General features: G+C 32.8%; 1 protein-coding gene across 1 annotated transcript; it reads left to right on the forward strand.

Annotated features, from left to right (window-relative positions):
• Positions 1-1,364: 1,364 nt before the first annotated feature.
• On the forward strand, positions 1,365-8,431 carry LOC134280291 (uncharacterized). Its single transcript, XM_062762694.1, has 7 exons — positions 1,365-1,493; positions 3,166-3,327; positions 3,783-3,919; positions 4,185-4,297; positions 4,686-4,838; positions 7,052-7,166; positions 7,361-8,431. Exons 2-7 carry the CDS (start codon positions 3,173-3,175, stop codon positions 8,137-8,139), a joined length of 1,452 nt encoding a protein of 483 aa, XP_062618678.1. The 5' UTR covers positions 1,365-1,493; positions 3,166-3,172; the 3' UTR covers positions 8,140-8,431.
• The last annotated feature ends 6,370 nt before the right edge of the window (positions 8,432-14,801 follow it).

Below are 14,801 nucleotides of genomic sequence, written 5' to 3' on the forward strand. Positions count from 1 at the left end.
AATAGATTGAAAAATTTAAAAATCTCTAATTTTCATATACGGACGAGTACAGTGTCAAAACATGCAAAAATAACTTCTTCTGATATACCACTACAAATGCATATCACTTACAGGCAAGTATTCAACCGTTCTTGTTCGCCACACGAATTTTCTAAGGCCTACTGGAGCAAATTCGGATTGTAGCAGCCAGCCAACACGTGTGTAGAAAAAATGTACACAACGTGAATTGAACGTCTGATGGTCTGTTTACTTCATTGTCAAGCTGATACAATGTTATATTCTTGTTTTTGAACTATCCTGAAGCATTTTAATAATGAAATTCCGTTCAAAGACTATTTCGTGCGCGAAAACGAAAGTAGGGTTCATCTCAAAGTGAACAAGAATAAATTTCAAGATTGACTTACATTGGTGAAGAAAACAGTGAAAGTCAAATGAAAACTTCATTTAAAATCATACTTTGATTTTTATTGCTAAGTTTATTTCTTTAAATGACAACACAGCATACGAATAATGAGACATAAGCTATTCTGTATAAATAAAGAAAACAAAGGAAGACAACTCTTGCATTTCACATTCTGTGTCATATTTTCTTCTATGTCTCAACAGTGGCACGAGAAAATTATGAAATTTTAGATAAAATTAACAAACTGGTACATAGGTTATATTCTAAAATTGTTTTGATCTAGTATTCCTGCATTATCTGCTTTTAATCTGCTGATGTACACTTTCCAATCATTTTCCTCGGAAAGATGGATAACTCTGTAAGAATTCTGCATTTTTTAAACATTCATTAAAAGCTCAATTTTCACCCGATTTAAGAAATGATTTTTGATATGGAATCAGTGGGTCATACTTTACACAATGGACATAAAAAACTAACAATTTTTTGACTCTTTAAAAATCATTGGGCATTGCTAGAATTAGCTTGTTAATATCAATATAATCATGATAATTACATGTAGATGTAATGTGAACGTACGTGCGAAAACGAAGCATGCTCCGTGAAGCATGTTTTATCAAAATAAAATAGCTACAACTATCTTTTTTAAGGATTACCGGAAAACACCAAATCTTTGTACATTAATTTGAAAATAGGTAAAGTTTACATATGGAGAGTTTTAGTGGTTAGGACTTGTCCGCGAACTTTTCAGATTCTAACAACCCTCGTACATGTACCTTAATGATATGTAAAAAAAAAATACATATCAATAAGATATATACATGTACATATTTATAATCCAAGAGCCAAGTACCTGTGGACGATTTGAATAACTGAATAAGTTGTCATTTTTGTGCGATTTCTTTCCGGAAAGATTACTTCCGATCGTTTCTGGTAAACTGTTACAATACAGGTAAGTGTTTGAAATATACCGCACAAAACGTAAATAATTCACCTGGGGAGTTCGACGTGTGTACAAATAAACTCAGGATTTTTCTGTCTTTTTTGAACTGAAAGGAAAGAAAAAAGTGAAAAATGTTTATCACATAAACAGGTAAGCTTTTAAAACAAAGTCTTCCATGATTTCTTTTGCCAAAAAAGTCTCTAAATACTGACAAGGGACTGGGAAAAACTGATCTCAAATATGTTTGTCTGGTTGGGACAGAAAAATAGGTCAAATCGTCAAACACATACCTCTGCGTATTGATTGGGTTATATCTTTCTATCTGATAATAACGTTTTTGTAAAATTACTAATGTGCAGGTATATATTCAAACTTGGAATCATAGGATTTCACAAAGAAAGATACGATTATTTGTGTGAGGAAAATATAGTGGCGGATCTTACATTATATACAGTTATGTAGATGGAATGTCAGGTATTTTTCAGGGCGCTTTAATTAATGATTCACTACAGGTGTGACTTACCTGGGAAAAATAGGATCCTCGCTTATTCTATTGAAATTAAATTCCACATGCTTTAATGATCATCATTGTATCTAAAATGTAGTGTGGGAGGTTCACATTATTTATTGAACAGTTGTTGAATACCTACACATGTATACTATATACACATGTTATATATGTACAATGTGTTACACAGAGTGGAATTTGGTCGAGAGAGAGAGAGAGAGAGAGAGAGAGAGAGAGAGAGATTTGTTCTATTAATCTATTTTATTAGCATGAAAATATAAAATATACTCTAAACATTGACAAAATTATCACCATGATCACCATTAAGATTGAACTAATAAGTTAATTTTAAACCATGCAGTAAATTTGTACTGATTGTTGAAGCAAACCACACAAATTTAATGTTCAGCATATCAGAGATAATTTATGAATATCTTGGAAATAAAGACAAGTAAGAGAGCTAACTGTAGATGTAAATTTTTTAACATTATATATATTTCTACTTTAGAAAATTTGAAGGCATTTATGTTATTTAGTCTGAACCAGTGTAGATGTAATTTGTAAATTTTAGAGCAAAATGGCAATTTAAAGTGTGAAAATGTATTTTGTACTTTAACTAGCGCAAATCGACCCTGTAAAACCTGCTAATCAACTCAAATCTTGATAAATGTTTGTGAAATTGATGTTGACACTACACAATTTGTCTCTTTGTTCAGTTTGGTCAGTTTTCAACCCCCTGGAGACATGACAAATAAAAGACCAGATTTATTGCTGACCTAAAAAAGTGAACCTTTTTTTACCCTATGGGTCAAATAAATACATGTAAATAAACATTTAACAGAATTAGGAAAATGTTATAATGAAACAATATCCCATGGGATATGTTATCAAAATAAAAAAAGAAGACAAACCAGAAAATAAAAAACAATTTTTTCATCATCTTAAGTCATGGTCTGCCCAGTTCCAATTATACAGAGTATCTCCCTACTCTGCCCCCCCCCTCCTCTGACCCCCTGCCATTTCCTTCAAACAGTGTCAGAGGTACATTGTACCAAGTGAACATAGGCGTTGGAACTGGGGATGGGGTGGGGGACTAAGGGGACTTAGCCCCCCCCCCCAACTTTTTTGCAAAGATAAAGAAATTATATAGGCATTGGAAATTGGGGTTTACCTTTTTTTGTTGGGTTAGCCCCCCCCCCCCCCCCACTTTCAATTAGTCCCACCCCCTCCAACCCGGCCACTTTCAATTTGTTAATTCCGATGCCTATGTTGTATTCATTGGTTATGATGCTAATACTTTATTTTGTTTTACAGCCTCACTATGAATAAACACCAGGAGGCGCTGATCATAGCGCGGGAGGAGGAGGTGATGAGACATGGTAATGTCCTCTACGGATTGGTCAAACCACTCAGGGAGGGGAAGGAACTCCTGCTGGAATCCTCCGCCGCCATGGTCAACGTTCTACCCAGAAAGAGGTAACTTGAAGTCAACCTTCACAAAGCTTATCATTAAAATGATAAATTTGTCAATATCCGAGTATACCCCTGCTTGAAAAGTGAGTGCATGTGTAGACTGCTCTGGATGCTGATCCATTTGTATTTTATATTTTAGGGTACCTATCTTTTAACCACAACTACTCTTTTACCACTGAATGAAACTTAATTGATTAAACCTTTCAAAGAATCTTAGTTACATCGTGCCACTGTGCACCTCCTACTTTACGTTTTGATCCAACACTTATTTCGTGTCTCATTGAGCAAAACATGGACTTTACCATTATAATCATGGGATTCATAATCATATGGGAGGCAGTGTTCACGGTACCTCTAGTTTTGATAGTCATTATAGAAACCCTTATGCTTTAAGTTTCAACAAAAATGTCTGACATGTGCTTGTAATTCCAATGTATTATACCTTTTCTGTTTACTAGGATTTACCGGATGGGTAGTAGTGATGAATTGGAGACCTTCCGAGCTGAACTATTAAAGCGCCCTCTAGTAGTCCAGCCCGTTGTTTTGGCGGGATCCGGATTTCAGTCCATCAACTGCTTCTTCTCAGTGCAGAGAGGTGAGGAATTAAATCAACTAGAATCCATAAACAATGATTGACATTCTGATAAGATACAGTGGAATATTTTTTTTTTATTTTGGGTGTCGGTATTAATACTGGTTTGTCACTTTGTGGGTATGTGATTTTGTGGGTTACTCATTTAGATGGTGGATTCATTGAATCAATATCTTTACAAAATAAATTAATGTTGAACATCATATTCATCAAGATGAACTTGAGACTTTGTAACTAAATTGTAAAATATATATATTTGTGTTTGTAGAGAAATGGACGGTGATGATTAACCAGACCCACCCTAAGATCCTGGGTCGACTTCTGATGGGGATAGATGCGGCCAAGCGGATCATGAGACGAGGGGAACCTTTTGTACTAGAGGTACAGTAGAAAATGTGAAAAACAATCAAACCAGTTGTAGGTGATTTATAAAACACACTTATCCTGAATATGTTATAATGAGAATTATTCACAATACCTGTAATATTGTAAATAAATGTAGTTTACAGTAGCAAACATCTTTTTTCTTGAATGTGCTGGGAAAACTTAATTAATGTTTTGATTTGAAGATTTATCAGATTGAATTATGTCATAAAAATTTGAAAATATGCAAATTATTATTTGATTAGGTAAAACAAGTGAAATTGATATATATATATATATATATATATATATATATATATATCAGAAGTATAATTGTTCAATGAATTTTACATGATTTAATATTGGGGTAATGGCTACATTTATTCATTTTTTTTATCTCTTCCAGTTTATGTTCAGTGATATTGTACGTCGGTTGTACTATGATGTAGTTAGGGGTGGTACCAGTTCTAGATATAAGTACACAGACTGTGAATTCGGAGACCTGGTGATTCGTTACCCAGGAGATTTCAGACATCAAGGAATCAAATGGGAAATGAAGGTAATGTGTATAAAAATTAGAAAAATGATTAAGCCCTTTTATCCCTCCTACCAAATGAAGTCCCTAAGCCCACATACCAAATGAAGTCATTAGCCCACATACCAAATGAAGTCCCTAAGCTTACATACAAATGAAGTCCCTAAGCCCACAAACCAAATGAAGACCTTAAGCCCACATACCAAATGAAGTCCCTAAGTCCACATACAAATGAAGTCCCTAAGTCCACAGTCGTCCCCACATACCAAATGAAGTCCTTAAACCCACATACCAAATAAAGTCACTAACCCCACTTACTAAATGAAGTCCCTAAGCCCACATACAAATGAAGTCACTAAGCCCACAAACAATTGCATTCACTAAGCCCACAAACAAATGAAGTTCCTAAGCCCACAAACAAAAGAAGTCCCTAGGCCCACATACCAAATAAAATCCCTAAGCCCACAAACAAATGAAGTTCTTAAGCCCACAAACAAATGAAGTTCCTAAGCCCACAAACAAATGAAGTTCTTAAGCCCACAAACAAATGAAGTATAATCAGACTACTTGGTATCCCATAGAGAAAATACATGGATATTCTTTAATTTCTTGATTAAAGTATATATTTCACAAAATATCCCTTTGAAAAAAATGTTGGGATACTCCAAATTCCTTAAGGTTTTTCCACCCTCACAATTTGTATGGTTCACAGTATAAAAACTGCATTTATTTTTATTTATTTTATTTATTTTATTTTAATATGACCAATTATTGCAAAAAATATTATGGATCGCCATATTATTTAAGATGGGAGACATAAATAAACAGAAGTGTATATCAACATGAAAACATTAAATTTAAATAATTTTTTTTGAAAATGGTATTGTAAATATAAGGCCATATAAAATTAATCTTTAGATTCTCATCCCCGCCCGCCCCGATGTTTTTTATTTTCATTTTTGGGTATTTTCATGTATTTTTATTCAGTAAGAATTTGGGTCAAAGTTTAAGAGTTATCTCCCGTCTGTATTAAAAGTCGCGTTTCGCCATTTATAGCAAAAACGCCATGTGAAGAATGGAGAAAAATCGGCAATAAAAGCAGTTTAAATGTGTAAGGAAAAGATAATTTGTCAGTATAGAGATGGCAGAGAAGAAAAAATAGCATAAACACATATAGATACCATCACTGGCAGGAGCAAGTATGTAGAGAGATTGTAACTAAGTAAAAATAGACGAGGAAAATGACACCTGGTCAAGTTATATATAACGATCTCCAGCTGTGTGACTTAGCTTTGAAATAAAAAAAAAATCTATAACATCTTAGACAGACTTAAGAGAAGGCCAAGATTTTTCAGTAGAATAATTATTAGAACATTTATTTAGATTTTGCAAAATAAGAAGTCACGCATACACAATTTATTGGTATCTCCACCTCATTTTGTTCAGGATGTGCCGTATAATGTGTACTTGATAATTTGTTAATTAACAATAAATATTTAACTTTTAAAGCAAAAATTTTCTTTAAATATTTAAAAGAATATGAAAAGAATTAAATCTATTCATATTTGCATTAAGGTAATAAAAAAAAAATGTGTACGGGGCGTCCATTGTTTTGTTGATACTTAGGCCTATATATAAATTAACAATTATAAAAAATAAAAAATAAAATCCGCCCACCCGCCCCAATTTTTTTGCAAATTAGGATGAGAATCTAAAGATTAATTTTACCTGGCCTAATGTAAAAACTGGTTGAAATGCATAATTCTGATGCTAAGAGTTCCAAAATACTTGGTACTTATAAGATACTTTTGAAATGTGAATATCAGAGAAACTATTTTACAAAATAGTACAAAATAGTACAATAAAGAAAATGTCTGAATGGAGATATCTGAGAAGGAGTTATTGCCCTTGTCACAATTTTTCAAAGTTTGAATACTGGTAATTGATTATATAATGAAAATATACATTTTAAAAATTCTATTACTTAACATTATTTATCATTACACCTATAGAAAAGCATTTTTTTCTCAAAAAACTTTGTTCTATTGGGTATGAATTTAAATTAATTACAGTTTTTGCAAAAACCTATGATATCATAGGAGGATAGAAATACCTTAATGAATGGACATTTCAGAAATAATATTCCAAATACTATTAATCATACTTGAATTTCATTTTAACTGTTCAAATGTTCTTAAAATTATTTCAACTACTATCAAAATTTAATTTATTTGCAGGCTTCTCGAATGCGTTTTTCATTTGATGACATCACTTCTTCAGAAATTCGAATTCGGGATTATGAAGAAGCAAATCGTGAGACTCGAGACACACGTATTATCGTGTTACCCCGTGGTGAGTACCGAGATATATGAGTCATATTGTATTTATGTTTAACAGAATGGGTCTTATTACGTTAGAGATGGGGGAAAAGCACAAGCTTTCATAAATATCTTGTTGTTTCATTTTTCTTGAATGAAGAGTGTAGAATGTCAGTACATCTAGAAACTATAAAAAAAAATTATATTTTGATACCTCTTTTACCCTAGATGAATTACAAGTTATTTTACCTGGATGGACATTTGAGGAGGAAATTGCAGAGGAAAAACCTTACAATTACGAAAATTACCAAATATGTGAGGAACAAAATTACGCGCCAATCCCTGCACCACGTGACACGTCAAGAGAACAAACAGGACGAATCAGGGGTCGTTCTAATCGGAACACTAACGCTAAAAAATATGAAGTGTCGGTAGAGCTACATGCTCCTACATCAGGTGACATGACTCAAGAGACTAGTTTTGTTTCAAACGATTACAGAGGAGTGGCAGCATCTTCTGAGCCTCGAGGGCCTTATAGCGGAAATAGATTTGTTCACAGATATCAGGGAAGCGGAAGTGGCCGTTCGGAATCCTCTAAAGCAGACAGTGGTTACGAGGGTGAGGTTGACAATGGCGGATTTGACATCCAAAGAAACGCTAGAGGGAAAAATTCTCACCCTCGGAAATTTTACATGCCAGAAAATACCAATTCAGTGCCATATGACAATCCTGCATTTACACATGATCATGACAATCCGGCATTTGCGCGTGATTATGACATTCATCCCCCCTACAATGGCTACCCAAAAGGTAGTGATGAGGGGTCACACAAATACCAGACAGATAGGTATAACGAAAGTTATCACAACCAAAGGTCTCCCAGAAACATTGTGTCACATGATCATGACGTCATAACAGGTGCACGACAATTTCAGACGATAGAACAACTGGACGCCAGAATGACTCTACACCAGGACTACGCAATTTCACAATCTAGTGTTATTTAATACATGTTGATAAGCGCTTTCTTCTTTAAAACCAACACAATGTGTTGATTATTGTTGATCTACAAAATTTAAATACATACATATATCCATATTATACTGATATTCAAACTCATATAATTCCAATTTGTATCGGGTATATAGTAGGCTCTGGAAGGGGATATCGTATTCACTGTACTATTTTTAGTTTATTGACTCATTTATTTTTATTGGTAGTAATATACATGCATAATTTTGTATGAAATGTCATTATACCTAATTATGTAGACTAGCCCATCTTAAACAAAACTGTCTGTTTTCCTCAAATTTTTAACACCCCCCCCCCAACCCCCGGAAATGGCCAGTTTTTGTTTTTGTTTTTTTCTCATTCCGTCAATAGATGTTGAAATTTTCTAAAAAAAAAAAAAAAATTTCCCCACATACCTACATACCCTAATTTTTTTCATGTTTACAAAGAGTCGGGAGAGGACAAACAAACTTTTTGTTAAAGATGACTACCCTACTAAGCCTTTTTATTTACATCTACCAGGGGTATTTTGTTCTCCATTTCTTTCATTCCCAGTATACATGTACTACAGGTACTTGTTTCGTATTAGGGGCGTCCCTACTTTTTTTTTACCAAAATATGTATAAGGTTGTCCAGTACATACGAAACAAGTGCCTATGCTGTGTACTTCTGTTAACCTTGAAAATCTGACACAGTGTTATTGTTTGGTCATTATAAATCAAAGTTTGTGAGGTCCTATCTTTTACCCTGATCCAGTTCAGAAAAGTTAAATGAGTAAAAACTTCAATGGTCACATTGAATACTAATTCCAGCTGAACTGGGGGTCTCACGATGTTAAAGAAATCATCAATTCATAATCAACCAGTGAGCTGAAAATTGTGTATTTGAAATTCTCTTTTCACATTTAATATTTCTAATTTTTGAAAAGATAATTTTTAAAGTGTTTTAATTGTTATATATAGAGGGAATGTTCTTGTCCTCAAATATTAGCGTTCACAAAGGCGTACACTGTACAGCTGCATGTCTCTATGGATAACATTTTATATTGAATGTAATTTATTAATTTATAAGAGAAAACAAAGGACTATTGGGGTTTAGGATAACTAGGTAAAACATATTATGTGTTAATTTTACATATAATCTTACTTGCGAAATATAGAATGGCCTCTATCACGGTTTTGGAAATGAACATTTTTATTATAAGGGAATTTTGAAAATTATTCAAATATCTGTATAGAAGACACTTTAATTTTCATACGGTTACTTTGTTATACATATGAGGCCAATACAATGATTTTAAATCAAATTTTGTACCGTTCAACAATACTTTTTTAAACTGTGATTTACTAATTATTAAATAAATTTCAAAAAAGTTTTGTCTTGTTTCGGTGGAAGTAATAGCGTGCAGTTATTGTTTGAATAAATTACAGGGGCGGATCTAAGATATTTTCCCAGGTGGAGGGGGTCCACAACAAATAATGAATGACTTGATAAAAAATACAACTTGTTTAATCCTGAAAATCTTATATGTATAATTATATCTAATTTCTTCAATAAATGTGGAACTCGGAAATTACTGACCTTGTTATTAGTCATTTGCAAAATTATCTTGTTAAACACATTCTTATTGTACACTTGAGTACTCTGAAGTTGACACAAAAGAGATGCTTGAGTTTCTGATTGATAATACCTATTTGGTTTTTGGAGACCAGGTCTTCCAACAATCTATTGGAATTCCTACAGGCCTCGTTATTAGATCATTTTTTGTATTCAAATGAAGCAGAATTTGTCCAAAATCTTATACGTGAAAAGAATAAAACACTTGCTGTGGCCGTCAACTCGATATTTAGATATATCGACGGCGTATTGTCAATCAACAATGGTAACTTCCATTCTTATGTCGATACGTATACCCCGGTGAGCCTGAGGTAAAAGGTACACTGTACCACAGAGTCTGACACAACTGTATCATATTTGGATATTTTAATTGAATGAGACGTTAATGGTAATCTAACAACCAAGCTATCTGATAAACATGATTACTTTAACTTTACAATCGTCATTTTCCCTAGCTTGTGCAGCAGTACACCTTCATCACCTGCATACACAGTTAATATAACTCTGTTGATTGGATATGTTAGAGCATGTTCTACGTATGAACAATATCTAAAATGAGCTTAATTAAGTCAGGTAAATCTTATTTCAAATTTATGTGAGTCATCTTTCCCTGTGTAGGAATGAACAATTTAAAATGGTGTAATTTGATATAATAGCGTACAACTTCTACTTTACTTTTTCATGGACACAGGTTATGGAAAAAGTAAGTTTTTGCAATAATTGTTGATCCCGCCAAGAGTGAGAGATAGAGATCAGAGAGCAAATACCTTTTTGGAGTAAAAATCCTAACATGATGTTAAGGGGGATGTACGGCCACCTTTAGTGCAGTGAGAACGAAATGTAAACATTTCTTCTAATGGCTAAAATACATTATATTTTGATCAAATTTTAAGTCTTTATGATAAAGATACAATAAATATGCATAACTGAATGCATGTTGTGCATATAATATCTATACTTTTGCAGAAAAATGCTTTTGATATGCTCCTTAGAACTGCGCAGCTACAGAATTCAGCAAAGCCTTAAAAAATCCAAAAAAATACGCAAACTGTGCATTAATGTTCTCTCTACAACCATTTGTTGAGAAAATGTCTAAATTTTGCACTTTTAAATGATAATTTCAAGTTCAAAACAATGTATCGTTGTTTTCAAAAAGAGTGTAAAGAACCATGAAAGTAGTTCATGGATAGCAGCACGTGGTCTATTTTTAGTACAGAATTTTGTTTTCCAGACCTCTTCTTAATATGGAGGGACATAACAATCTTTAAATGTAGAAGAGAATTACAGTTGCAAAATATTTCAAATAATATGAACACTTTTAAAAGAGGAAATGTGTTATAGTGTTTCTTTAAGTTATTTATTATTTAGTATTTTTATTGTACAGTTGTTAAATAGTGTACGTATTGATAAAAAAAAAATCTTAAACTCTTTGATTCCAGGTAAGGAAAAATGAGCACCATTAAAGTTAAAAATTAATAGTTTGTAAGTTTGCCACAGATAACTTATAATATCTGTCAAAAGTTTAATTATCACCATTGAAACACAAAGAAATTAAACACATAAAATCGATATGAATGACCTTGTTTTAGTACCTACTAGTACGAGGGGTGATCAAAAAGTTCGCGAACTATCTCGATACATGTGTATCTATAAAAAAAATTCAGATTAGAAACAAATTTGGTGCAGACATAGCCAAACACAAGTTCTGTAAATAGCATATGCTGAATAAAGTTTTGCTCACAATGTGAAAATGACGTCATTATGCAGCTACTTGTCACGAAAAATGGTTGTCTCAGTGGAACTCGTTCAACAAACGACTAAAATATTTATGGTATATCTTAAAAATGCCTTTGAAGTAGCGTATAAGAATTTGTTCACAATATTTTAAGACAAATGACTTCCTATAAATTCAATCAATGATTGGATAGATCGTTTTAGTGAAGGAAGGCAGATGGTTAATATGATACTTGTTATGTTGCCCGGTGAAAGCAAGTTTGAAAAGGGATGTGTTTTTAATTAAGCAATATGCTATCAAAGACCTCCAATTTACACTTTGAAAAATACTTGAATATTTCAACAATAATACAACTATCAAATGCCTAAAATATCGTTTACTTTTTGATCACCCCTCGTATACAATTTCATTACAGCGGAGCAACATTGGAAAAGGAATGAAATCATTCAGCGTGGGTTAGAGGATTTAATGAATAAAAAAAAAACATTTTTTCTATTTGCCCGTTTTGTCAAAATTACAATTTAACAGAGTAAAAAAAATGGACATAATTAAATATTTTATACCATCTTTAAAATGACGTTTGGTGGTCCTCCCAACTCAGGGAAAAATTATTGGGTCGGTATTTATAGGTGAGAAAAAAATTCCTTAAAATTTAAACATATTTATTGACGGAAGAAAAAAAATATCGTGTAATGGGATGTAAAAAAAAAATGAGTCGGGCCATTTCTAGGCAGTAGATCGGGAGAGAGGGCAACCAAATATTTTTAAAACAAATGGTCTTATAAGGCTAGTACATGTTCCATCACATAATTAGTAATGCAACTTTTTGTAAGTAATGTAACTTTTTGAATCTTTGGCACTATTTTGAAAAACAAACATAGGATTTTCGGGGGGGGGGGGGGGCTATAGCCTCTCACTGTTTTTTGCGATGATAGAAATAGCATATGCAATGGACCTTTCTTTGCAAACATTGTTCTTGCTTTTAAATTTCAAAGAAACAGCTTCGTGTGTTCAATGGGCGAGAGCTTACAACGTTGATAACATAATGAGACATGATGCTTTTTTATGTCCAAACATTACTCCATACAATGTGTGGGTCATTGCAAACAATCTAGCTATTTATATGAGGTGCCTGAAGGAAATCTTATAACTGCCTATTTTTTCTGTCTAACTGCTGAACAAAATAGACATATGTACCAACTTTTCGAATGTAAGACATGTAATTACAATTTGTTTTTCATGCACTGCATATTGTTTAACTTTTTCAAATTAAATGCTAAGCATCCTCCTTGCAGTGCCCCATTTGAAAATAACTTCTATCGCCACAGAAAAAAGACCCGACGTAAACACATATGTTTAGGACATTTTTTATCTTTTTTCTTGAGTTTTAAAGAAATCAACAAATTATCAAGACTTGTTCCATGAAAAATTAAATATAATCATGGTAATAAACGCATCTATCCACAGCAGATATATGCACAGGCCAAGCACGTGCTCAGTGGAATAATATTAACAAGGAAATTCGAGCTGTAAACAGAACAGTTTTTCCCGATTTGCTGGAGTGGGGTTAAAATCGCGTTTTTTCATTATTCAGACGATGCGATGCAACAAATAACAGTAGTAAGTAATATAACATAATGATTATTACTTAGCAATTTCTTGTCTTGATGTTATTATGGTCGCATTTATTCTAAAATCAATGTTATTCGAACTCCGTGTGACAGAGGAATGGCGGACGAAATAAACACATGGCCTCAGGAAGACACCCATATGAAAAATCAAATTTTCAAGAATTATGGATAATGACAAGAAAAAAGCGAAACAAATGGTTGTAGCCATATTATCAATGAATCAAACTAACTCCATTTTCAATGCATTTTTCATCTCGTGAATGCTGTAGCTGCGCAGTTCTAACATGATTAATTTCCTCCTAATTAAAACAAAATAAACTTAATTATTTACTAATTTTGGTCTCTAACAGTAGGTTATTAGTGCATTAACACTTTGAGTAACTTTGGGCTAGTGTAGTAGTGTATTAAGCGCATTCTTGGTATTTCTTATTTTACACCAGACTAGATCCAATATGGCTTGTACATCCCCCTTAAGCAAAATTGCCTGATTCTTGAAAAATAGACCGCGTCAGTACCTGTAATGTCCTTGTACTAGTCCTCTCGAGCTCCGGGAGTCACATTTATCAATTGGTGCTAGTATTCAATATGAATTTTAGAAACAGAGAACTACAGAGGTTTAGCATTACCTCCAAATGGATTTATGAGTTATGATCGACGGATATTTGGATGCACTAGCAAACCCTTTGATTGTTACCCGAAGAAAGTATAGTGTCCACAACCTTGTTTTCGGGCCTATTATACGGTATTTATATTATTATACCTCATTATAAATATTCTAAACAACGCATTATCTGATTGGTTCTAAGTTTTCACGTGATCGGGTCGTAAAACTTCATATTTCCCGGCCGTCAGCATGATTTTCATCACATTCCACCTCTTCGGATACTTAGTGCATTTTCCCGCAAAAATTATCGTTATAGTAGACGTCACAATACCAAGTTTACGTCATAAAATTGATGATAATGTGTTGACCAAAGAGTTTTAGTAACGTTTTGTTAAAAATGAAAGTGAATTTGCGAGCGGTGCCTAATTTGAAAGTTTATGTTTATTTCAAAGGTTTTGCTTGTTTCTGTATAATAAACAATTGATTGCATGAATGTTCGGGAAACATGAAGACTATTCAGCCAAGAAATATCATATTCCCCTCGGGCGAAGCCCTCGGGGAATATGATTTTTTTGGGTAAAAAGTCGGGAAATATTTTTCTTGGCTGAAAAAGTCTTCATATTTCCCTCACTATCATGCAATAAATGTATAATATATTTTTTTTTTATCATGAATTAAACAAACAAAGTAAACCCCTCCCGGAAAATACCAAATTTTATTCTAATTTCTTTACATTCATCAGTTATTTCCCTTTTTAAAAGCTTGCACTCCATGCATCAACATAATGCAAGGAATAAAGTAACAAAAATTTAATGTAATGTAAAAAATCATTAAGAAATAGATTTAATTATCAAAATAAACAAAAAAAAATTATAATATTTTTTTTGTGGATCAAATTAAAAAATCATGTACATGTAACTTAGGTCGTAGACAAAAATTACACTAACGCAATATGCATATTACGTGTGATTTATTTGTTGCTGAAAATTAAATAAAAAATGAATGTTTAGTGTCAAAAAAATAAAAATTGAAAATCTTAAAATGATTCACATGTATAAATAAATGAAGTGA

This window comes from Saccostrea cucullata, unplaced genomic scaffold (assembly GCF_032062105.1).
Source record: "Saccostrea cucullata isolate Sc308-1 unplaced genomic scaffold, CSIRO_AGI_Scuc_v1 ctg5964, whole genome shotgun sequence".
Lineage (NCBI taxonomy): Eukaryota > Metazoa > Mollusca > Bivalvia > Ostreida > Ostreidae > Saccostrea > Saccostrea cuccullata.